General features: G+C 41.4%; 1 protein-coding gene across 4 annotated transcripts in view; it reads left to right on the forward strand.

The window, feature by feature from the left end:
- LOC115192100 (seizure protein 6 homolog) overlaps nucleotides 1–27,759 on the forward strand; it is a 124,051-nt gene that overhangs the window by 3,972 nt on the left and 92,320 nt on the right. For 2 of the 4 annotated variants that reach the window (XM_029750229.1, XM_029750230.1), the window contains exons 4-5: nucleotides 8,329–8,529; nucleotides 8,653–8,786. In XM_029750229.1, the coding sequence (XP_029606089.1) occupies nucleotides 8,329–8,529; nucleotides 8,653–8,786 (335 nt within the window). The remainder of the gene's footprint in view (nucleotides 1–8,328; nucleotides 8,530–8,652; nucleotides 8,787–27,759) is intronic. The other 2 variants (XM_029750231.1, XM_029750232.1) reach the window with 1 other exon arrangement.

A 27,759-nucleotide genomic window follows, 5' to 3' on the forward strand; every position in this document is an offset into this window, starting at 1 on the left:
AAAGAGGTGGGGGGGGGGGTGCATTTCATTAGATATTCAGGAGTCTTATGGCTTGGGGGTAGACGCTGTTTAGAAGCCACTTGGACCTAGACATGGCGCTCCGGTACCGCTTACCGTGCGGTAGCAGAGAGAACAGTCTATGACTAGGGTGGCTGGAGTCTTTGACAATTGTTAGGGCCTTCCTCTGACACCGCCTGGTATAGATGTCCTGGATGGCAGGAAGCTTGGCCCCAGTGATGTACTGGGCCGTTCGTACTACCCTCTGTAGTGACTTGCAGTCGGAGGCCGAGCAGTTGCCATACCAGGCAGTGATGCAACCAGTCAGGATGCTCTCGATGGTGCAACTCTTGAGGGGGAATAGGCTTTGTTGTGCCCTCTTCATGACTGTCTTGGTGTGCTTGGACCATGTTAGTTTGTTGGTAATGGGGATGTGGACAATATACTACTATTAATTAATAATAACAACAGTAATACTTTTATTTGTGAAGCCCTTTTCAAATGAACCAAAACCAACTACATATATAGAAGGGTAGGTTGGGGCCAAGATGCGGGCCAATCAGCACACTCATGACAAAACTGTGCGTGTTTAAAACAGGGATGGGCAACTTTCATGGGGGTGGGGGCCACAAAAAATCATAACTTATCACAGGGGACTGTAGTGGCTTGTGGGTCTGCGTATCCATATCCACACATGCAGTCCTTTTGGGGCCCTAAGCGAAATTAAGTTTTACACATAATTTCCTGCAATTCTACACATTTTGCAATGGGGTGTTGAGAAAATTCATACATTTTATGAATCATTTCATGTAATTCTACTCATTTTGCGATAGGGTGTAGAGAAATGTTTGCATTTTTTTATATAATTTCTGACAGAGTGACTTGTTATCAACGTGGGCCCCCCGGTCGGTATTTCAACCATTATTACTACAAGTTTAGATAGCTGGACGCAAGGCTAACTTACAATCTAAAAAATGTTAGCTGACTTGAGCTAATTCAGTGACTTTCATTAACTGACATCACAAGAGATAACTGCTGATGCAAAACTATATTTCAAAATTGCACCTTGTGTATTCTACTATTGTGGGCTCTCCTTCTCCATGGCCGACATGAGTAAAACATTTAAACATGTTAACCCTCGCAAGACTGCTGGCCCAGACCGCATCCCTAGCCATGTCCTCAGATCATGCGCAAACCAGCTGGCTGGTGTGTTTACGGACATATTCAATCCCTATCCCAGTCTGCCTTCCCCACATGCTTCAAGATGGTTTTTCCTGTTCCCAAGAAAGCTAAGGTAACTGAACTAAATGACTATCGCCCCGTAGCACTCACTTCTGTCATCAGGAAGTGCTTTGAGAAACTAGTCAAGGATCATATCACCTTCACCCTACCTGTTACCCTAGACCCACTCCAATATGCTTACTGCCCCAATAGGTCCACAGACAATGCAATCGCCATCACACTGCACACTGCCCTATCCCATCTGGACAAGAGGAATACCTATGTAAGAATGCTGTTAATTGACTACAGCTCATCAGCATTCAACACCATAGTACCCTCCAAACTCATCATTAAGCTTGAGACCCTGGGTCTCGACCCCACCATGGGCAACTGGGTCCTGGACTTCCTGACGGGCCGCACCCAGGTGGTGAAGGTAGGAAACAACATCTTCCTTCACTCCGCTGATCCTCAACACTGGGGCCCCACAAGGGTGCATTCTCAGCCCTCTCCTGTACTCCCTGTTCACCCACGACTGGGTGAGCATGCAAACATTTAATAATGTTTACATATCTCACATTACTCATCTCATATGTATACACTGTACACTGTGTCCTTCACTATCTATTGCATCTTAGTCGCTCTGTCACTGCTCATCCATATTTTATACTTATGTATTCTCATCCCATTCCTTTACTAGATTGTGTGTATTAGGTTTTGTTGTGGAATTTGTTAGACATTACCTGTTAGATACTGCTGCACTGTCGTATCTACAAGCATAAGCATTTCGCTACACTCGCAATAACATCTGCTAGCCATGTGTATGTGACCAATAACATTTGATTTGATTTTTAATTTGATATTCTAACTCTCAATAGTAAGTTAAGCTAAAATGAAAAATCCCAGAAATTTTCCAAGCGTATTTCTCTAAAATGTTTGGCACAAATGTATTTACATCCCTGTTAGTGAGCATTTCTCCTTTGCCAAGATAATCCATTCACGTGACAGGTGTGGTATATCAAGAAGCTGATTAAACAGCACCTTGTGCTGGGGACAATAAAAGGCCACTCTAAAATGTGCAGTTTGTCAGACAACACAATGCCACAGATGTCTCAAGTTTTGAGGGAGCGTGCAATTGGCATGCTGCTGCAGGAATGTCCACCAGAACTGTTGCCAGAGAATATAATGTTAATTTCTCTACCATAAGCCGGCTCCAACGTCATTTTAGAGAATTTACATACATGTGGTCTGCAGACTCACAACCGCAGACCACGTGCATGGAGTCGTGTGGGCGAGCGTTTTGCTGATGTTAACATTGTGAACAGAGTGCCCCATGGTGGCGGTGGGGTTTTGGTATGGGCAGACATAAGCTATGGACAGCGAACACAATTGCATTTTATCGATTGGCAATTTAAATGCATAGAGATACTGTGACGAGATTCTGAGGCCTATTGTCGTGCCATTCATCCGCCGCCATCACCTCATGTTTCAGCATGATAATGCATGGCCCCATGTCGCAAGGATCTGTACATAATTCCTGCAAGCTAAACATTTTCCAAGTCTTCCATGGCCTGCATCCTCGCTAGACATGTCACCCATTGAGCGTGTTTGGGATACTCTGGGTCAATGTGTACGACAGTGTTCCAGTTCCCGCCAATATCCAGCAACTTCACACAGCCATTGACGATGAGTGGGACAACATTCTACAGGCCTGATCAAATATGCGAAGGAGATGTGTCGCACTGCATGAGGCAAATGGTGGTCACATCAGATACTAACTGGTTTTCTGATCTATGCCCCTACCTTTTCCTCATCAAGCTACACACAATACCCAAAAACAGGTTTCAATACATTGTTGCTAATTTATCAAAGTCAAAAAATCTGAAATTTTGCATTTACATAAGTATTCAGACCCTTTACTCAGTACTTTGTTGAAGCACCTTTGGCAGCCGTTACAACTTTGATTCTTCTTGGGTATGACGCTACAAGCTTGGCACATCTGTATTTGGGGAGTTTCTCCAATTCTTCTCTGCAGATCCTCTGAAGCTCTGTCAGGTTGGATGGGGAGCGTTGCTGCACAGCTATTTTTAGGTCAGGTTCAAGTCCAGGGTCTGGATGGGCCACTCAAGGACATTCAGAGACTTGTCCCAAAGCCACTCCTGCGTTGTCTTGGCTGTGTGCTTAGGGTTGTTGTCCTATTGGAAGGTGAACCTTCGCCCTAGTCTGAGCTCTCTGGAGCAAGTTTTCATCAAGGATCTCTCTGTACTTTGCTCCATTCATCTTTGCCTCTATCCTGACTAGTCTCCCAGTCCCTGCCGCAGAAAAACATCCCCACAGCATCCCCAGTACCCTTCCCCAGATCCAATTCTGTCCCCGCACTCTATGGACAATTTCTTTGAGCTCATGGCTTGGTTTTTGCTCTGATATGCACTGTCAACTGTGGAACCTTATATAGACAGGTGTGTGCCTTTCCAAATGATGTCCAATCAATTGAATTGACCACAGGTGGACTCCAATCAAGTTGTAGAAACATCTCAAGGATGATCAATGGAAACAGGATGCACCTGAGCTCAATTTCGAGTCTCATGGCATACTTATGTAAATATGGTATTTCTAAAAACCTGTTTTTGTTTTGTCATAATGGGTTATTGTGTGTAGATTGCTGAGGGAAAAAAGTGTTTGTATATATTTTTATTGAAGTTGTATAAAATGTACATCAATGTAAGTAGAACGATTTTACCATATCTCAACCACCCTTCCTCCCTCCACACAACACTTCCACCCCCCCCCCCAGTCCCTTCCTCACTTCTACGCCCTTCCTCAGTCCACCCACCTCAATTCCCTCACAACCACTCACTCCAACCATCTCCCAATCCTTCCACCCCATATACCCAACCCACACCCTTCCACAGTTCGGTCCTAGAAAAAAAACATTCCACAGCGATATCACAACAAATAAACAAGAATACAGGAAAAATAAAATTGGCTCACATACAAACAACTCAATACAGATTCAAAATACAAAAAGTGGAGCAACAGAAATAAATAAATGATCAGTAAACAGACGAACTTGCTTGTACTGGATAGCATTATATTGATGACTGCACCTATAATGTAATGACTACTTGGAAACCTTAAAGCATCTCGTCAGAGGGGAACCTCTGCAAGTCATTGAAGTATGATATAAATGGTTGCCATTTTCTAACAGAGAATACTTCATTTTCTCAAACTTTAGGAAGAACATTACATTGTTAAGCCATTGAGAAGTAGAGGGGGGCTGAGCAGACTTCCTGGAAAATAATTATACCTCAAGCCAATAAGGATGTAAAAGCAACAATATCGGCATGTTTGGGTCCAAGGAGAACAAGTCTTCTGAAATACCAAAAACAGCTACCAAGTGTCATCATTGCAGGTTAATTTCAAGCACCTCAGATAATTAAAAAAACAATTGAATCCCAGTAATTTTGTAGTTTACAACATTGAATGAACTAAGATCACATGTTGAGACATGACATCTATCACACTCATGATTTACATTTGGATATACAGTATTTCAGATCTGGATTTGGAAAAATGCACTCATATAAAAACCTTAAATTGTATGAGACCAAGACAAGCACAAGATGTAGTGGAGCGTACTCTATCAATCGCCTCATCCCACCACTCCTGTGTAAATTCAACACCCATTTCCCGTTCCCAAGCAGATTTAGTTTTGTTAGTGGAATATTTGTCCAATGACATAATACACAGATCTGAGAAATGACTGCTTTCTGTCGAAGTAATAGAGTCAATATGCCATTCCAGGGTTAGCAAGGGGGTGGAGCAGGGAAGCCAGAACATTGGGAGGAGACACAATGCCGAATTTGAAGGTAACTGAAAAAGTGAGATGGAGGCAAAGAGTATTTAGAGGCCCGGTTGGGAAAACTAGAAAAAATTCCATCTACATATAAGTCTTGGAAGGACTTAATACATTTACTTGTCTAGTAAGAGAAATCATTATCTATTAGGGAAGCGGAGAATAAGTGATTCTTATCAATAGGATCCATAGTAGATGCAGAGGAGAAATTAAAATGCAGTCGAAACTGATACCAAATCTTAAGTGTGGAAAGCACTACAGGATTGCCAGTATAGCGAGTGGAGGATGCTGGGAGAAAAGAGCAGAGTAAAGTAGGAATAGAAGCAGAAATACCAGAATGTGCCTCTAGGTGGCACCATGGGGTATCTGGAGCGTGTAACCAGAATGGCAATTTCTGAAAGTTGTCTGCCCAGTAATAGTGTAAAAAGTTGGGTAGTGCAAGCCCTCCACTAAACTTGCATCTCTGAAGTAAAGATCTACTGACTCTGGGTACCTTTCCTCCCCAGATAAATGTGATAACAGCCTGATTGATTGACTTGGTAAAACAATGGGAGAGATTGAAATAGATAATGGAATTTGGGTAAACGGTTCATTTTTACAGCATTAATCCTTCCTATAAATGATATTGGTAAGTTACCCCATCTCTGACAATCTGATTTAATTTGCGTAAGGAGGGGAGCAAAGTTTGCAGAGAAAAGAGAATGTAATTAACGAGTTAGGTTCACTCCAAGATATTTGAAACCAGAGCAGCTAAGCTGAAAGCCAAGTCTGTCTGCTGGAGTTGTAGCGCTGATTGGGAAGCACTCACTTTTCTGGAGATTCAGCTTATAACCGGAGAAGAAGTTCTTCAGAATGTGAGCAGACGACTTGCACTGTCTCCATGTTTATAGTAGGTACCACATGAATGCAATAATAACTGTTCTGCATCTGTAAAATCAAATTTGATTTATTTGTCACATTCACATGGTTAGCAGATGTTAATGCGAGTGTAGCGAAATTCTTGTGCTTCTAGTTCCGACCATGCAGTAATATCTAACAAGTAATCTAACAATTTCACAACTACCTTATACACACAAGTGTAAAGGAATGAATAAGAATATGTACATGAAGATATATGAATGAGCGATGGCCGAATGGCAAAGGCAAGATGCAGTAGATGGTATAGAGTACAGTATATACATATGAGATGAGTAATGTAGGCTATGTAAACATATAAAGTGGCATTGTTTAAAGTGGCTAGTGATACATTTATTACATACATTTTTCATTATTAAAGTGGCTAGAGATGATTCAGTATGTTGGCAGCAGCAACTCAATGTTAGTGATGGCTGTTTAACAGTCTGATAGACTTGAGATAGAAGCTCTTTTTCAGTCTCTCGATCCCCGCTTTGATGCACCTGTACTGACCTCGCCTTCTGGATGATAGCGGGGTGAACAGGCAGTGGCTCGGGTGGTTGTTGTCCTTGATGATCTTTTTGGCCTTCCTGTGACATTGGGTGGTGTAGGTGTCCTGGAGGGCAGGTAGTTTGCCCCCGGTGATGTGTTGTGCAGACCTCACTACCCCCTGAAGAGCCTTACGGTTGTGGGCGGAGAAGGTGCCATACCAGGCGGTGATACAGCCCGACAGGATGCTCTCGATTATGCATCTGTAAAAGTTTGTGTTTTTGGTGACAAGCCGAATTTCTTCAGTCTCCTGAGGTTGAAGAGGAGCTGCTGCGCCTTCTTCACCAGGCTGTCTGTGTGGGTGAACCATTTCAGTTTGTCCATGATGTGTACGCAGAGGAACTTAAAACTTTCCACTTTCTCCGCTACTGTCCCGTCGATGTGGATAGGGGGCTGCTCCCTCTGCTGTTTCCTGAAGTCCACAATCATCTCCTTTGTTTTGTTGACATTGAGTGTGAGGTTTTTTCCTGACACCACACTCCAAGGGCCCTCACCACCTCCCTGTAGGCCTTCTCATCATTGTTGGTAATCAAGCCTACCACTGTAGTGTCGTCTGCAAACTTGATGATTGAGTTGATGTCGTGCATGGCCACGCAGTCATTGGTGAACAGGGAGTACAGGAGAGGGCTGAGAACGCATCCTTGTGGGGCCCCAGTGTTGGGGATCAGCGGGGTGGAGTTGTTTCCTACCCTCACCACCTGGGGGCGGCCGGTCAGGAAGTCCAGGACCCAGTTGCACAGGGCGGGGTCAAGACCCAGGGTCTCAAGCTTAATGACGAATTTGGAGGGTACTATGGTATTGAATGCTGAGCTGTAGTCGATGAACAACATTCTTACATAGGTATTCATCTTGTCCAGATGGGATAGGGCAGTGTGCAGTGTGATGGCGATTGCGTCCTTGACTAGTGATATGGTCCTTGACTAGTCTCTCAAAGCACTTCATAATGATGGAAGTGAGTGCTGCGGTGCAATAGTCATTTAGCTCAGTTACCTTAGCTTTCTTGGGAACAGGAACAATGGTGGCCCTCTTGAAGCATGTGGAAACAGCAGACTGGGATAAGGATTGATTGAATATGTCCGTAAACACACCAGCTAGCTGGTCTGAGCATGCTCTGAGGACGCGGCTGGGGATGCCGTCTGGGCTGGCAGCCTTGCGAGCGTTAACACGTTTAAATGTTTTACTCACGTTAGCTGCAGTGAAGGAGAGCCCAAAGGTTTTGGTAGCGGGCCGTGTCAGTGTCACTGTATTGTCCTCAAAGCGAGCAAAGAAGTTGTTTCGTTTGTCTAGGATCAAGACATCGTGGTCCGCGACGGGGCTGGTTTTCCTTTTGTAGTCCGTGATTGACTGTAGACCCTACCACATACCTCTCATGTCTGAGCCGTTGAATTGCGACTACTTTGTCTCTACAGTATACTGACGCTTAGCTTGTTTGATTGACTTGCATAGGGAATAGCTACACTGTTTGCATTCGGTCATGTTTCCGGGCACCTTGCCCTGATTAAAAGCAGTGGTTCGCGCTTTCAGTTTTGCGCGAATGCTGCCATCAATCCACGGTATCTGGTTGGGGAAGGTTTTAAAACAATTCCATATGTTAGCTTAGTAGAATCCCCTTCCACTTTGATATTATGGAGTATTGTGTATAGGCCAGTAAAAATCTCAAGTTATTCCATTTTAAATTCATACTGTAGCACAACAAAATGTGTAAAAAGTTAAGGTGTGTGAATACTTTCTGGAAATTGATCCGACTACAAAAGAGGGGGCCCGTGGGCTGCCAGTTGCCCATCCCTGGTTTAAACACTCTGCCTTGATTGCAGGAACAACAACCAAACCTATTCAGGCTGTACCACAGCTTTTGCAGACTGAGCCTGCAGCCACTGTGATGCTAACCACAGCCCTGACCTCATCGCCCCCAGCCAGCCAATCAGGAGCAGGGAAAACTGTAACATCACCCACAGAGGAGGAGACGACAACCACTTTGATCACCACCACAACCATCACCACAGTGCATATGCCAGGTAAATTAATGGTGGAATTGCATGCCTAACATTATGTACAATGTAGTGTTTCATAGGCATTACTTCCAAAGGGTTGAGATATTTGTGCATTTTCAGTCAAGTATCCTGACTTTCTCTCTCCAGTGCAGTGCAATGCCAGTCTCTCTGGGATGGAGGGCATTGTGGAGTCTCCAAATCCTCTCTCCTCATCCCCTTACTCTCCTCTGGAGTGCGTCTACAGCATCACAGTGTATCCGGGTTATGGAGTGGAAATTCAGGTAAGGCACCGTTAGTCATCAAATCAAATAAAATGTTTCACATGCGCCGAATACAACAGGTGTAACCCTTACAGTGAAATGCATACTTAGAAGCCATTCTCCAATAGAAAGTAAAATGTATTTTTAAAAAGTAACAGGTAATTAAAGAGCAGCAGTAAAATAACAACAGCGAGGCTATATACAGGGGGTACCGGTACAGAGTGAATGTGCGGGGGCACCGGTTAGTCAAGGTAATTGAGATAATATGTTGTTTTTAAAAAATGCTATTGAGACCAAAAGCTCAAGAGAAGTTTCAAGTGTTTATTACCAAGGATGCCATCAGCTGAGTGCATACATTTAGAAAGTTCATAACACATTTTATACTCTCCCCTCATTTGGTCATCACCCTCTTGTAACTGTCACCTCCCCAGCTATACATTTTATGACTCCAATGAGATTCCCTTATCTCCCCTGTGGAATGTCCATGGTCCTCTCTTTGTTCAGCTAGATGTCAGAATCACACCCGTCCATCTCAATTGTCCTGGGCCTGACCATGCTCTCTGATCCTAGGCAATTTCCTCTTATCTGATTAGGTCAACCTTTCCAAATTAGCATACACACAGTTTAATGGCCTAAATTCCATTTAATACTAACAGTAATCATTCACTAAACAGGATACAAACAAACTACAGTTTTTCAAATTAACATGTTACATTTTAACAGAATCCATCAATGTACATGTAGGTAGAGTTAAAGTGACCGTTACTTATGTCACATCATACCACAATTATTTATCTTTTATTATTTGCACACAAGAAAAATACAAAGCAATGGGAGGAGAGTTTAAGAAGCAAGTGAAAAGTGGGTCTGGAAAGGCTCCTTGATGTTATAGGCACAAAGTGTCGATAATGAAGGGGGCTGTGCTTTTATACTCATAGGCTCTCTTGTGTCTTTCTCACTCTAACACCCACATGACAGACACACAAAGCCCCTGAATGCCTCCCCCTTCAATTACAACCGTTGGATGATCAAATCCTAATCTCGATCACCCAGAAGCAAAATTCTCTCACGAAAGTTTGTAATTTCCTGTTTTACTTCTGTGAGGGATGCCTTTAACAAATTGTAACAATTACCTTTGTACAAAGGAAGGAAGCGAAAGTCTCCTCCCTTGAAATGGAAACCCCTCCTTTCTGCTAATTTCACCCGTGTTTATCATGGCCTAAAAAATCACATTTTTGTTTTCATGAATTTTTACAATATAGACAATTTTGGCTTTGTGGCTGGAGAATCTAGTGGAAAACGTTTATCATCCGCACACAGGCTTGAAAATCACTGCACCAATTTAAGCACCACCTTCTCCCAATTCTGATTTGTCAAAATAATCAATGAAGAAAACCCAAAACCAGGAACTACTTCAGTGTTGCCAATTTAGCAACTTTGTCAGTATATTTAGCGAGTTTTCAGACCCCTCCAGCAACTTTTATTAGTAAAAGATTCTAGCAACAAATTCAGCTACTTTTCAGGCTGCTTTGGGGAGTTTTGATAGTGAGGGTTTCTATAGTTTTGATAGCATTTAGCTAGTCTTGCTAACACCAGCCTCTCTACGTCCTTGACGTGAGAGTCTGGAACAGCTGCTTTGATGTGTCGGCAAGAAGCGACCATAATGAAGGGGCTGTGCTCTCAGACTTCAAAGTGGCATCCTACACTGGTTGGATATCCCCATTTTTAATTGAATTATGATCTATTGTTTTACATAGGACCGCTTCAGCCCTTCCGCTTCCAGGATAAGCAAACACACACACAGTAGCTAGCTAGCACAAACCTTCGGAGTTCGGACATTGTTGGCCACTAAATTTTTTTAAAAATTGTTTATTATTTATTTATTCAGGGAAAACCCATTGAGACCATGGTCTCATTCACAAGGGGGCCCTGATAACAAAAATACAACAACCAACACAATGTCAAACAACACAGCAATCAATACAAAACTCAACATTTATGAAAAACAGTCACAGTACTCCGCTACTAGGTCCTCAATTAACACCCTAAACTGCAGTGACACCAGAACATCTAATTGTAATGAGTTCTCCAAATTGTTCCAGCAGTGAGGCGCATTAAAACTAAAAGCGGATTTAACTCATTCGGTGGAGACCCAAGGAACCTCAAGTTAACCAACCCTTTGAACGGGTTTGGTAACGCATGTTTTTATACTTAAACAACAAAGTCGGAAGTTTGTGTAGTGGAGCTTTGTAAACAAAAAGGGAATAGTGAAGTGATCTACGGGACTTTAATGAGAACCAGCCAACCTTTTAATACAAGATGCAGGGATGAGTATTAAAACTGTAACCTGTGATAAAGCAAAGGGCGTTATTGTAGACGGCATCCAAAGGTTTAAGAGTAGTGGCTGCTGCATTCTGGTAAATTGTGTCACCATAGTCAAGAACTGTCAGGAAAATTGACTGTACAATCTGATCCTGCCATTTAGGGAGAGGCAAGATCTATTTCTAAAAAATAAGGCCATTTTAAATCGTAGCTTTTAAACTAGCTTATCAGTTTTTATAAACGTTAAATCCTTGTCAATCCAAAAGCTCAGATATTTATAGGTGGGATCGATCTATGGGAGAACCATTCATTGAATAATTATGTTGTCCATCTGAATTGTTTGAGGGAGAATTAGAGAACAACATATATTTAGTCTTGCCCACATTAACTACAAGTTTTAAACCAACCAGGTCATCAGCAAAGTTAGATTGCAAGTCTAACAACGCCTGGTTTAGTTGGGGCAATGGCATTCATAACAGTATCGTCAGCATACAGATGAATATTACAAGTTTTAACAGATAGACCAATATTATTTATATGAATAGTAAAGAAAACAGGTCCCAATACCGACCCCCTTGGTACACATTTCGTAATATCTGGGAACCTAGACTTAACACCATCAGAAATCCCACATTGTGTCCTGTCTAACAGTTAACACTTCAACCTGATCCAGGGCACATAAATCATCACACACATTTTCATGCATTGAGCCCATAGAAAGCCAGCCAGCTAATAACTTTAGGTACTGTCCATATTTTACATTTTTGTGATTTAGCAGACACTCTTATCCAGAGCAACTTACAGTAGCTAATGCACACATTATCATATTTGTTTACACTTGTCCCCTGTGGGAAACAAACCCACAACCCTAGCGTTTCAAGTGCCATGCTCTACCAACTGAGCCACACAGGACCACATATGGACTGTAGCTTGTTTTTGGTCGCAGGTTCAGGAATGGCCGAGGAATTGGTCAATTGACCTGTAGCTAACTCTGCAAATAGCACTTCTGGGTGATTTAAGAAGTCATAGTCAATCAATCGATTATATAATAATACTCTAAGCCAAAAAATGTATTTAATTTACAATCTGTCAAAACTATGAGAATAGGAAGGTTCAGAACTTTTGTGAAACAGCACAATTGAAAAATATATGGCAAATATAAATCAAAACTTAGTGGTCTTCAGAGATAGATGGGAGGGGTTGAGGGTCACTATTGTAAAATATACTGTGTCCGTAAAATGTGTATATAGTATGTATAAGGTGGAAGTAGAAGCCAAAGTGTTGTTGTCCATTAGTTTACTCCAATTAAGGGAGGGGTGGTAGTGTTAGGGGAAAATAATAAAGGAATTAAAAAATAATAATAAATACATAAATAATAACTTTAGATTGCTTGTGCTGGTCTCACCGTTTCATTTGGTGGTGGCTCGGGCACCTGCTCAGTGCGTGCCATTCTGGCTTTTTTGCGCTTATGCTTCAGGCTGAGGCTGAGGCTCAGAATCAGAAAAATAATCATCAGCGTTGATGAGAGTTGTTTTTATTCAGGTCATGTAATGGAGCATATGTGCATCCATTTGTCTTGGTCTTCTTGCCATTGTAAATTAACCACGCTCTCACGCTCTCACGCTCTCACAAGTAGGCTAGAGTAGACTGATAAAAGTGCTTGGATTTGGTGGACTGATATAGGGTACATACCATTTTTGAGATTCTAATTAGAATATACCAATAAAATAGAATGGCCCGGCCTGTTCTTCATTCACAATTGGGGATTACATAATTATGCATTATCTGCTTCCCCTTGCTCATCAACTCCCCCATTCTCCCCCATCACACTTTACTTAATTTATTGCATCTGTTATACAGTGCATTCATTAAGTATTCAGACCCCTTGACTTTATCCACATTTTGTTACATTACAGCCTTATTCTTAAATGCATTAAATCGTTTTTTTCTCATCAATCTGCACACAATAACACATAATGACAAAGCAAAAACAGGTTTTTAGAAATGTTAGCAAATGTATTAATAACACAAAAAGAAAATAGCATATGTACATAAGTATTCAGTCCCTTTACTCAGTACTTTGTTGAAGCACCTTTGGCAGCGATTACAGCCTCGAGTCTTCTTGGGTGTGACCAGGGTTGGGTAAGTTACTTTCTAAATGTAATCAAATCAAATCCAAATCAAATCAAATGTTATTGGTCACATACACATGGTTAGCAGATATTAATGCGAGTGTAGCAAAATGCTTGTGCTTCTAGTTCCGACAGTGCAACAATATCTAACAAGTAATCTAACAATTCAACAACATCTACCCAATACACACAAATCTAAGTAATGGAATGGAATAAGAATATTTACATATAAATATATGGGCTCCTGAGTGGTGCAGCGGACTAAGGCACTGCATCTCAGTGCATCACTACAGTCCCTGGTTCGAATCGGGAGTCCCATAGCGTGGTGCACAATTGTCCCAGCATCGTCCGGGTTTGGCCAGGGTAGGCCATCATTGTAAGTAAGAATTTGTTCTTAACTGACTTGCCTACTTAGATAAAGGTCAAATAAAAATGACTGAGCGGCAAAGGCAAGATGCAATAAATGGTATAAAATACAATATATAGAGATGAGTAATACAAGACATGTTAACATTATTATAGTGACAAGTGATCCATTTATTAACGTGGTCAATGATTTAAAGTCTGTATGTAGGCAGCTGCCTCTGTGTTAGTGATGGCTGTTTAACATTCTGATGGCCTTGAGACAGCTTCTATTTTTCAGTTTCCCGGCCCCAGCTTTGATGCACCTGTACTGACCTCGCCTTCTGGATGGTAGCGGTGTGAACAGGCAGTGGCTCGGGTGGATCCTTGATCTTTTTGGCCTTCCTGTGACATCGGGTGCTGTAGGTGTCCTGGATGGCAGGTAGTTTGCCTCCGGTGATGCGTTGTGCAGACTGCACCACCCTCTGGAAAGCCCTGGGTGGTGTAGTTGGGGTGGACCATTTCAGTTTGTCCATGATGTGCACGTAGAGGAACTTAAAACTTTCCACCTTCACTGCTGGCCCGTCACTGTGGATAGGAGGGTGCTCCCTCTGCTGTTTCCTGAAGTCCACGATCATCTTCTTTGTTTTGTTGACGTTGAGTGTGAGGTTATTTTCCTGACACCACACTCCGAGGGCCCTCACCACCTCCATGTAGGCCGTCTCGTCGTTGTTGGTAATCAAGCCTACCACTGTAGTGTCGTCTGCAAACTTGATGATTGAGTTGGAGGCGTGCATGTCCACGCAGTCATGGGTGAACAGGGAGTACAGGAGAGGGCTGAGAACGCACCCTTGTGGGGGCCCAGTGTTGAGGATAAGCGAAGTGGAGATGTTGTTTCCTACCTTCACCACCAAGGGGCGGCCTGTCAGGAAGTCCAGGACCCAATTACACAGGACAGCGTTGAGACCCAAGACCTCAAGCTTAATGATGAGCTTGGAGGGTACTATAGTCTTGAATGCTAAGCTGTACCCAATGAACAGCATTCTTACATAAGTATTCCTCTTGTCCAGATGGGCTAGGGCAGTCTGCAGTGTGATGGCGATTGCATTGTCTGTGGACTTATTGGGGCGGTACGCAAATTGAAGTGGGTCTAGGGTGACAGGTAAGGTGGAGGTGATATGATCCTTGACTAGTCTCTCAAAGCACTTCATGATGACAGAAGTGATTGCTACGGGGCTATAGTCATTTAGTTCAGTTACCTTTGCCTTCTTGGGTACAGGAACAATGGTGGCCATCTTGAAGCATGTGGGGACAGCAGACTAGGATAGGGAGAGATTGAATATATCCGTAAACACACCAGCCAGCTGGTCTGCGCATCCTCTTTAGGACGCGGCTAGGGATTCCGTCTGGGCTGGTAGCCTTGCGAGGGTTAACACGTTTAAATGTCTTACTCACTTCAGCAACGGAGAAGGAGAGCCCACAGTCCTTGGTAGCGGGCCGCATTGGTGGCACTGTATTATCCTAAAAGCAGGCAAAGAATGTGTTTAGTTGTCTGGAAGCAAGACGTCGGTGTCCGTGACGTGACTGGTTTTCCTTTTGTAGTCCGTGATTGTCTGTAGACCATGCTGCCTACATCTCGTGTCTGGGCTGTTGAATTGCGACTCCACTTTTTCTCTACACTGACATTTCCCTTGTTTGATTGCCTTGCGGAAAGAATAACTACACTATTTGTATTCGGCCATATTCCCTGTCACCTTTCCTTGATTAAATGCAGTGGTTCACGCTTTCAGTTTTACGCGAATCCCGCCATCTATCCATGGTTTCTGGTTAGGGTAGGTTTTACAGTTACGAGTTACCTGTGCAAAATTGCAATCAGTAATGTAACTTTTGGATTACCCAAACTCAGTTGCGTAATCTGATTGCATTCCATTATTTTTTGATTATTTTCCCCTTAAGAGGCATTACAAAAATAAAAAAATGTTACCAATTGAACGACATCTATTGCAGGATAAATCAATGTTAAAGTTTACATAGCTGGCCATATATGGATGTTAAATCTTACTTTATGGGTTGATTATGTTGGTTTCTTCTAACCCATCGCTTTCTACTACATTATAATAATACGATTGAATTAGAGCTTTACATTAAACCAAAGTCTATCAGAATTCCAGTCATTCAGTCATTGTGACAATGAGTCGTCATAATGCTGCATCAAATGTACATGATCTTAGGGGCATAGGCAAACACAATGTAAGTAATTTAATATATGTACCCCTAATTGCACCAAATACATCTGTTTATCCTACAGCAATTGTAAGCAGTAATCATGAGCCTATAAACCAGAGTTACACTGTTAGCACTGAGGCGGTGTGCAATAGTAGGAAGACCACTTTATGCAGCTCACCCTGCACTATCAGCTCCAATGTAAATAACATGAGAAAGTCTATCTCTGATAAGCTTCCCAGTAAAGCATTAAACACAATCAAGCAACTCAGAAAAGTGCTAGAAAATAGCCCATATTAACATATGTAGCCTAAGAAACAAGGTCCATGAAGTCAATAACTTGCTTGTAACGGATGACATTCATATTCTGACTGAAATCTCTGAAACTCACATAGATAACACCTTTGATGATACAGTGGTAACAATACATGGTTATAACATCTACCGAAAAGACAGAAATGCCAACCGAGGCGGTGTTGTGGTCTATATTCAGAACCACATTCCTGTAAAGCTTAGAGACGATCTAATGTTAAATACTGTTTGAGTAATATGGCTACAGGTTGATCTGCCTCACCTAAAGCCCATTCTTGTGGGAAGCTGCTATAGACCACCAAGTGCTAGCAGTTAGTATCTGGATAATGTGTGTGAAATGCTTGATAATGTACAGTATATCTTCTGGGTGATTTAAATATTGACTGGCTATCATCAAGCTGCCCACTCAGGAAAACACGTCAAACTGTAACCAATGCCTGCAACCTGGATCAGGTTGTCAGTCATCCTACCAGGGTAGTTACAAACAGCACAGGAATTAAATCATTAACATATGTTGATCACATTTTTACTAACGCTGCAGATATTTGCTTTAAAGCAGTATCCAAATCCATGGAATGTAGGGATCACAATATAAAATCCGTATCTAGGAAAGCCAAAGTTCCAAAGGTTGGGCCTAATATAGTGTATAAGAGGTCATACAAGAAGTTTTGTAGTGGGAGAATGTTTTGGGGGAAAAGCCTACTTGGCTCCTTCATTCATTGAATCAGATGGCTCATTCATAACAAATCCCACTGATATTGCAAACTACTTTAATTACTTTTTCATTGGAAAGATAAGCAAACTTAGAGATGACATGCCAGCAATAAACGCTGAAACTACACATCCAAGTATATTGGACCAAATTCTGAAAGACAAGAATTGTACTTTTGAATTCCATAAAGTCAGTGTGGAAGAGGTGAAAAAATGATTGTTGTCTATCAACAATGACAAGCCACAGGGGTCTGACAATCTAGATGGAAAATTACTGAGGCTAATAGCAGAAGATATTGCCACTCCTATTTGCCACATCTTCAATGTAAGCCTACTAGAGAGCGTGTGCCCTCAGGCCTGGAGGGAAGCTAAAGTCATTCCGCTACCCAAGAATAGTAAAGCCCCCTTTACTAGCTCAAATAGTTGACCAATCAGCCTGTTACCAACCCTTAGTAAACTTCAGGAACAAATTGTGTTTGACCAGATACAATGCTATTTCACAGTAAACAAATTGACAACAGAATTTCAGCATGCTTATAGGGAAGGACACTCAACAAGCACAGCACTTACACAAATGACTGATGATTGGCCGAGAGAAATTGATGATCAAATGATTGTGGGGGCTGTCTTGTTAGACTTCAGTGCAGCTTTTGACATTATTGATCATAATCTGCTGCTGGAAAAATGTATGTGTTATGGCTATAGTGTGGATAAAGAGTTACTTGTCTAACAGAACACAGAGGGTGTTCTTTAATGGAAGCCTATCAAATATAATCCAGTTAGAATCAGGAATTCCCCAGGGTAGCTGTTTAGGCCACTTGCTTTTTTCAATGTTTACTAGCGACATGCCAGTGACTTTGATTAAAGCCAGTGTTTCAACACTATACGCGTCAGCTACTACAGCAACTGAAATGACTGCAACACTCAACAATGAGCTGCAGTTAGTTTCAGAGTGGGTGGCAAGGAATATGTTAGCCCTAAATATTTCTAAAACTAAAAGCATTGTATTTGGAACAAAACACTCATTGAACCCTAAACCTCAACCACATCTTGTAATAAATAATGTGGAAATTGAGCAAGTTGAGATGAATAAACTGCTTGGAGTGACACTAGATTGTAAACTGTCATGGTCAAAACATATTGATGCAGTAGTAGCTAAGAATGGGAGAAGTCTGTCTATAATAAAGCGTTCTGCCTTATTAACAACACTATCACTGATTTTGTCGTACCTTGACTACTGGTCAGTCGTGTGGTCAGGTGCCACAAAAAAGGACGGCTGTTCCTTGGATGTACACTGAGAGCTAATGTTAATAATATGCATGTCAATCTCTCCTGGCTGAAAGTGGAGGAGAGATTGATTTCATCACTACTTTCATTTATGAGAGGTATTGACATGTTGAATGCACCGAGCTGTCTGTCTAAACTACTGGCACACAGCTCGGACACCCATGCATATCCCACAGACATGGCACGAGAGGTCTCTCACAGTCCCCAAGTCCAGAACAGACTATGTGAGGAGCACAGTACTACAAAGAGCCATGACTACATGGAACTCTATTCTACATCAGTTAACTGATGCAAGCAGTAGAGTCAGATTAAAAAAACGGATAAATATACACCTTATGAAATAGCGGGGAATGTTAACACACACACACACACACCCAGCATACGCACAGATACGCTAGCACACGCACTCTACACACGCTTACATTGTAATATTGTTTTATGGTGGTATTATACAGTTTGTATTGTAGACATGTAGTGATATAACATTTTTATATCTTCTGTTTTATTTGTGATGTAAGTGCCTGGAGGCAGGTGCTCCAGAGCCCCAAATGCTCCTGGCCGGTTCAGTATCCTCTGCTCAGCTGCGCTGTGTATTTAACATTTTCATACTGCAAAAGAGTTTTGTTAGGATGGCAACTCACTTCCGACAGTCATGCCAGTTCCTCTCCACTCTTTCATCATTTTCAAACCCTCAATATTTATGATATCAATTAATTCTGTATATTTGTATTAAAAATATATGTTTCTTTTCAATCTCTTTTCAAATTCAAAACTCAGGTTCATCATTATTCCAGAAGAATTTACACTTATCGCCATACCTTTTTTTCCCCATACCAGATTAGGTCAATTTCTCATCACTTACAGAAGTCCTTTTTTTTAAGTCTCCCGGACCACCTCAAGAACTGCAACAGAACATCTACTGGACATTCCATTCAATAACCTTCTGCCTATCTGTCACTGTTGCTTAAGCATTTTACATGAATCCCTTCTCTTTATTTTCTTCTTTTTTTTACCCTGATCCATCATGTTTTTCTTTTTCTTTGTGTAAATCCCAACTATCTGTTTCTCTTTTTTAATGGTCAGGATATCATGTTTTTGTTTATTTTGTTCTAGTAATATTTGAAAGGGGGCGATACCTTACAATATAATAACATATGCCATTTAGCAGACACTTTTTATCCAAAGTGACTTACAGTCCTGCGTGCATACATTTTAAGTATGGGTGGCCCGGGAATCAAACCCACAATCCTGGCATTGTAAGCGCCATGCTCTACCAACTGAGACATATAGGACCACAAGTACAAGTAGCCTGGCTGACGCAGCACACGTGGTACAGTGGTTGCTCCAAAAAAGTTTTGCGATTATGCTGCGGGACTTAAAGGTAATTTGTGGTTTAGTACGGTACCCTGCATCACCACTTCATTGCTCCAGACCAGCGCAAGGGGGAGTTAGAGCACTGATTATGCTTTTGGGTCGTACTGTGTCTCTAACTGACAATGAATGGGTGACATACACCTACAGTTGAAGTCGGATGTTTACATACACTTAGGTTGGAGTCATTAAAACTCGTTTTTCAACCACTCCACAAATTTCTTGTTAACAAACTATAGTTTTGGGAAGTGGGTTAGGACATCTACTTTGTGCATGACACAAGTCATTTTTCCAACAATTGTTTACAGACAGATTGTTTCACTTATAATTAATTCAATGTATCACAATTCCAATAGGTCAGAAGTTTACATAAACTATGTTGACTGTGCCTTTAAACAGCTTGGGAAATTCCAGAAAATGATGCCAATGCTTTAGAAGCATCTGACAGGCTAATTGACAGGCTAATTGACATCATCGTGGGCGGCAGGAAGCCTAGTGGTTAGAGCGTTGGACTCGTAATCAAAAGGTTGCAAGATCAAATTCTCGAGCTGACAAGGTAAAAATCTGTCGTTCTGCCCCTTAACAAGGCAGTTAACCCACTGTTCCTAGGCCATAATTTAAAATAATAATTTGTTCTTAATTTACTTGCCGAGTTAAATAAAGTCAATTGGCAGTGTACCTATGGACATATTTCAAGGCCTACCTTCAAACTCAGTGCCTCTTTGCTTGATGTCATGGGAAAAATCAAAAGAAATTAGCCAAGACCTCAGAAAATAAATTGTAGACCTCCACAAGAATGGTTCATCCTTAGGAGCAATTTCCAAATGCCTGAAGGTACCACGTTCATCTGTACAAACAATAGTATGCAAGTATAAACACCATGGGACAATGCAGCTGTCATACCGCTCAGGAAGGAGATGTGTTCTGTCTTCTAGAGATGAATGTACTTTGGTGTGAAAAGTGCAAATCAATCCCATAACAACAGCAAAGGATCTTGTGAAGATGCTGGAGGAAACAGGTACAAAAGTATCTATATCCACAGTAAAACGAGTCCTATATCGACATAACCTGAAAGGCTGCTCAGCAAGGAAGAAGCCACTGCTCCAAAACCGCCAAAACAAAACAGACTATGGTTTGCAATTGCACATGGGGACAAAGATCGTACTTTTCGGAGAAACATCCTCTGGTCTGATGAAACAAAAATAGAACTGTTTGGCCATAATGACCATCATTATGTTTGGAGGAAAAAGCTGAAGAACACCATCCCAACCGTGAAGCACGGGGGTGTCAGCATCATGTTGTGGGGGTGCTTTGCTGCAGGAGGGACTGGTGCACTTCACAAAATAGATGGCATGAGGGTCAGGAAGATTATGTGGATATATTAAAGCAACATCTCAAGACATCAGTCAGGAAGTTAAAGCTTGGTCGCAAATGGTTCTTCCAAATGGACAATGACCCCAAGCATACTTCCAAAGTTGTGGCAAAATGGCTTAAGGACAACAAAGTCAAGGTATTGGAGTGGCCATCACAAAGCCCTGACCTCAATCCTATAGAACATTTGTGGGCAGAACTGAGAAAGCGTGTGCGAGCATGAGTCTTACAAACCTGACTCGGTTACACCAGCTCTGTCAGGAGGAATGGACCAAAATTCACCCAACTTATTGTGGGAAGCTTGTGGAAGGCTACCTGAAACATTTGACCCAAGTTAAACAATTTAAAGGCAATGCTATCAAATACTAATTGAGGTTAATGTAAGCTTCTGACCCACTGGGAATGTGATGAAACAAATAAAAGCTGAAATAAATCATTCTCTCCACTATTATTCTGACATTTCCCATTCTTAAAATAAAGTGGTGATCCTAACTGACCTAAGAGGGAATTTCTACTTGGATGAAATGTCAGGAATTGTGAAAAACTGAGTTTAAATGTATTTGGCTAAGGTGTATGTAAACTTCCGACATCAAATGTAAATAGAAACTGATAATTGTGCATGACTTAAGTGTTACTTACTAAAACTTTTTTTACACTGTTTTCATTATTTTATTTTGCTCTTACTCTAGTAGTGTAGCCAACTCCCGACCGATCACATTGTACAGCACCAGAGTGGTGCAACGGTCTAAGACACTGCATAGCAGTGCAAGCTGTGTTGCTACAGATGCTGGTTCAATACCTGTGCCAACCTTGACTGGGAGACCCATGAGATGACTGTAGGTTTTGGTTTCTCTCCCTCTAAAAACAGAACTATATCATTCTAAATAACAAACTGGCTTTATTTACAAATTAGTAATAATGTCTCAGCCCTTTTTCTCGCTCATTTTTCATTATTTGAAAATGAAATCATCTCAAAAATATTGTTATTTTTTAAACAAAGCGATTATTATTATTGATTAAGAATTATATAAAAGTTTGTTGGATATTCTCACAGTTATATTATTAACCCTTTTATTAGCAGGACAATATATATTGGTAATATTAGTAATGGCAATTGCTCAAATTGGTCATATTGGTCGTGGCGCACAATGGGATTGCCTTGTAGTTCTCCAGCTGTATCCACTGGAAGAGCGCAAGGTTCAAGGCACGAGGGCAGGGATGGGCCGCAGAGCCGCGCACAGAAGACCGACCTAGTCCAGGAGGATGGGGGAGGGGGGGGTCGCCTGGAGCCCAAATGGATGACGTATGTCACGCAGTTGAGAGTCGAGTGTGGAGACGAAAGGATTTGGTTCAGTCAATCATCCCGATAAGCCCTTCCCAGCTAGTTTATGCTGGCTAGCTGACAACAGCAGCAGCATGGTGCTAAAAAAAAGTGCAGTTCACGTCGATGGGCGAAGGAGAAATAATTTGTAATATTGATCACCATCTGGATTTGGTCACCATTTCCAATTTGTTCCATTCCACTTGATCTTACTTTGAGTAACCATGAGAAATAACTTTTAATATTGGTAGTAACCATCTGGATGTCACCGTGATACAGTGCTCAATGGGTAGGTAACAGCACCAATTTGCCTTGCTGCGGTCCCCGATATAGCATTTTCCCTCTCCCGCTGCACACCACCTCCCCTTGTGCTTCTCTGCTTGTGTGTGCGCCATTGCTGAGACTGCTGATGCACAGACAGCTTCTCCCACTTTCGTGGCTGCGAGCTGTGACTCACTGCTCTGGTAACTTAAAGGGGAGGTTAGCTCAAATTTTGAGCAACTTTTTGATTGGTTATCATATGCACGCTATTTGCATGCTCAACGCCCCTCACGCTTCCTTGTCAATTTGCTATGCCCCCACTAGAGGTAAACAAGCCAAGCTATAGTTAGGCTAGCTGGCTAGCTGTGGGGAGAAAAACTCAGTGATGGGAGAGACGATACTGCCACATATTAATGACCAATTTAAGGATTTAATTAAAGTAGGAACAACTTGAATTTACCACAGGTGGATTCCAATCAAGTTGTAGAAACATCAAGGATAATCAGTGCAAACAGGATGCACCTCAGCTCAATTTCAAGTCTTGTAGCAAAGGGTCTGAATACTTAGGTAAATAAGGTATCTGTTTTTTTGTTTTAATACATTTGCAAAGAAATCTAAAAACCTGTTTTCGCTTAGTCATTATGGGGTATTGTTTGTAGATTGTTGAGGAAAAACATTTTAATCAATTTTAGAATAAAGCTGTAACAGTCAAGGTCTGAATACTTTCCGAATGTACTGTATGTTATGTACAATGACCTAGAACTCTACTTCGATGGTATAGAATGGCACTGCAATGGATAAATGTAATGTCGGAATGGAAATTATAGTGAATGATTGAAATTTTGTATTTGTACAAACGTAATGAGTAAGAAGTGTTTGTTTGCATGAAATGTTTGCATGATAGGCTACTCCATGTCTTAGGCCTAAATGAACTGCATCATAAATGACTGGGTGACAGGCAGCATAAGGGCTGAAAGAGGCACTACAGAAAATGTTTTTATTAAACACTCAAGAAATACTAGCATAGTAATCAAATGTGCTACAATATCTTTATACAATTACCAATTATGCATTTATTCTGAATGAGGATAGGATTTAAGACTCTCCGATGAGTATACAGAACTTTAGGATCACCTGCTCTTTTCATGACATGAAAACAGGTGAAAGCTAGGATCCCTTATTGACGTCACTTGTTAAATCCACTTTAATCAGTGTAGATGAACAGGAGGAGACAGGTAAAATAAGGATTTTTAAGCCTTGAAACAATTTAGACATGGATTGTGTGTGTGTCATTCAGAACACCTTCCTAATTTTACTATTATGATAGTAGGTGCCATTCGCACCGGTTTGAGTGTGTCAAGAACTGAAAGGCAGCTGGGTTTTTCGACTCAATATTAGGAAGGAGTTCCTAATGTTTTCTGCACTCAGTGTATAGCCTACTTTTTATCACAGTATCTTTCTGTCAGGGCTCAAAATTAAAACCTGCCTTTCGGGAGAGTTTCAGCAAGCTTGGAGAACTGCGTTCTTTGGTGAAAGAGCATGAGATTACTATATATGAGCACATGATGCTCAACAGTCATATCAGGCAATGTTATTGGAGTGACAGAGAGAGTTAAACATGAGGAGACATGTTGAGAAGGCATCACTTACTATAAATTATAGCCCATGTCGACTGTCTACTTTACTAGGGGGTAAAGTAGACAATGCCTTCAGAAAGTATTCACACCCCTTGACTTTATCAAAATTCAAAATATATTTTTTTAGAGCAGACATTGAATATCCCTTTGAGCATGGTGAAGTTATTAATTACACTTTGGATGGTGGATCAATACACCCAGTCACTACAAAGTGTTATGTTTGAGGCAAATCCAATACAACACATTACTGAGTACATCTCCATATTTTCAAGTATAGTGGTGGCTGCATCATGTTATGGGTATGCTTGTAATAGTTAAGGACTGGGGAGATTTTCAGGATAAAAAAGAAACGGAATGGAGCTAAGCAGAGGCAAAATCCTTGAGGAAAACCCGGTTCAGTCCGCTTTCCACCAGACACTGGGAGATTAATTCACCTTTCAACAGGATAATTTCCTAAAGCAAGGACAAATCTACACTGGAGTTGCTTACCAAAAAGACTGTGAATGTTCCTGAGTCGTCAACTTACAACTTACACTAGAACCGCTAAAGCAGTAATTTTGACTGATAATTCATTAATTTTATTACTCTGCCATTTTTAAAGCCCTGCTCCATCCTTGACTTTTCCCAAATAAGTCTATATAAAACACACCGCCGTTGTTAGAATCGTAATATCACAAACAGAACTGGAGTTACAATCAGGTGCAGTGGCCAGTTGATAATCACCCCGACAATTGCCTGGAAATTGAGCCTAAACTAGATCGACACTAATTTCACACATACATTGCATTCGGAAAGTATTCAGACCCTTTCATTTTTTCCACATTTTGTTATGTTACAGCGTTATTCTAAAATGGATTAAATGAATACAAATCCTCATCAACCTACACACAATACCCCATAATGACAAAGTGAAAACAGGTTTTTTGAAGATTTTGCACATTTATTAAAATGAAAAACAGAAATACTTTATTTACATAAGTATTCAGACCCTTTGCTATGAGGCTCGAAATTGAGCTCCGATGCATCCTGTTTCCATTGATCATCCTTGAGATTATTCTAAAACTTGATTGAAGTTCACCTGTGGTAAATTAAATTGAATGGATATGATTTGGAAAGGCGCACACACCTGTCAATATAAGGTCCCACAGTTGACAGTGCATGTCAGAGACAAAACCAAGTCATGAGGTCAACGGAATTGTCCGTAGAGCTCCGAGACAGGATTTTGTTGAGGCACAGATCAGGGGATTTTTTTTGCAGCAGCATTGAAGGTCCCCAAGAACACAGTGGCCTCCTTCATTCTTAAATGGAAGTAGTTTGGAACCACCAAGACTTCCTAGAGCTGGCCGCCCAGCCAAACTGAGCAATTGGGAGAGTTGGGCCTTGGTCAGGGAGGTGACCAAGAACCTGATGGTCACTCTGACAGAGCTCCAGAGTTCCTCTGTGGAGATTGGAGAACCTTCCAGAAGGACAACCATCTCTGCAGCGCTCCACCAATCAGGCCTTTATGGTAGAGTGGCCAGACGGAAGCCACTCCTCATTAAAAGGCACATGAAAACCCGCTTGGAGTTTGCCAAAAGGCACCTAAGGCACCATGAGAAGGCACCAAAAGGCACCATGAGAAACAAGATTCTCTGGTCTGATGAAACCAAGATTAAACACTTTGGCCTGAATGCCAAGCGTCACATTTGGAGGAAACATGGCACCATCCCTACAGTGAAGCATGTTGGTGGCAGCATCATACTGTGGGGATGTTTTTCAGCGGCAGGGACTGGGAGACTAGTCAGGACCTAGGGAAAGATGAACAGAGCAAAGTACAGAGAGATCCTTGATGAAAACCTGCTCCAGAGCGCTCAGACTGGGGTGAAGGTGAACCTTCCAACAGGAAAACGACCCTAAGCACGGAGCCAAGACAACACAGGAGTGGCTTCGGGAAAAGTCTCTGAATGTCCTTGAGTGGCCCAGCCAGAGCCCGGACTTGAACCCAATCAAACATCTCTGGAGAGAGCTGAAAATAGCTGTGCGGCGACGCTCCCCATCCAACCTGACAGAGCTTGAGAGGATCTGCAGAGAAAAATGGGAGAAACTAAGGGATTACAAAAAAAAATGTAATTGTAATCCGTTACGTTACCAACAAAAATATTGTAATCAGATTACAGATACCTTTAAAAAACTAAATGATTACTCCTAGGATTACTTATAAATTCAGAAGGATCTTTGAGAAAAAAATCTTTGTTACTTCTCTGTTTTCTCAAGTACATTCAAATCAGTATTGAAAAAAGGCACAAGTTTAAGTTTGTTCCACCTGAGCGACCCCAAGTCAGAGACCACTATGATGACACACCAAATGTGTTTGATGGATCGTGGGAAAAGAGCAGGAATAGGCTTTTTTAGGCTAAAGTCCTAGCTATGTCTTCCAATGGTGTGACTGCTGTCGATATCCAAAGATTATCCAATTTAATAAATGCTTGGAGGTAGGATGACAGCAGTGATGTAGTCTATGGCGATACAGATATCACTTATTATTGGTATCTACTGTACATAGTTCATTGATGTGAATCACACTTCTGCTCTCTCATTTAGCTATTTTCGCCTTATGGATTGTGGATGGCTGTTCACAAATCTAAATGTGTATTTGAACCCAATAATGGTTGAATTCAACAAGTTTAAGCTGCCTATCAATCATTGTTTTTGAAACCAGTGGACAGCCGGTGAAAAATGTGCTCTTGCAACAGCTGCATAGTGTGGATCCAAGCCGATTGAATAAAAGTGGGGCTTTTATTGCTCAATCTAATTCTTGCTAATAAAATAAAATCCATAAGCATAATGGACACATGCTCGAACTTGCACACTTTTGATAGACTTAAAAGGGGCAATCTGTAGTTGCAACATCCATTTTTGGATTTATAAATTATATATACAGTATATACACACTACCGTTCAAAAGTTTGGGGTCACTTAAAAATGTCCTTGTTTTTGAAAGAAAAGTAAATCGTTTGTCCATTAAAACAACATCAAATGAATCAGGGATACAGTGTAGACACTGTTAATGTGGTAAATAACTATTGTAGCTGGAAACGGCTGTTTGTTAATGGAATATACACATAGGCGTACAGAGGCCCATTATCAGCAACCATCACTCCTGTGTTCCAATGGCATGTTGTGTTAGCTAATCCAAGTTGATCATTTTAAAAGGCTAATTGATCATTAGAAAACCATTTTGCAATTATGTTAGCACAGCTGAAAACTGTTGTCCTGCTTAAAGAAGCAGTACAACCGGCCTTCTTTATACTAGTTGAGTATCTGGAGCATCAGCATTTGTGTGTTCGATTACAGGCTCAAAATGGCCAGAAACAAAGTACTTTCTTCTGAAACTCATCAGTCTATTCTTGACAGAAATTGCAAGTGCAATGAAATTGTTGCCAGAAGAGCTGGTTAGGGTGTTTTCATTCTATCCAGAGGTAAACAAATCATCGTCCAGAGCGTCAAGTGTGCGCTTCGAGAACGAAACGAGATGGGTGGGGCTAAAGCTTAGGGTGAGGGTGTGAACGATGCTGAATGTGTGTAGACAAAGAAGAGCTCTTCACTAGCTAGTAAAACATTCAAAGGCGATTTTCTCAAAAGTGAGTTTACAAGTTGATCAACTAACAAAGCAGAATTACTTTCCTATTGTTCCTCAAATGCAGTGTATGATATACCATTTTGTA

This window comes from Salmo trutta, chromosome 4 (genome assembly GCF_901001165.1).
Source record: "Salmo trutta chromosome 4, fSalTru1.1, whole genome shotgun sequence".
Lineage (NCBI taxonomy): Eukaryota > Metazoa > Chordata > Actinopteri > Salmoniformes > Salmonidae > Salmo > Salmo trutta.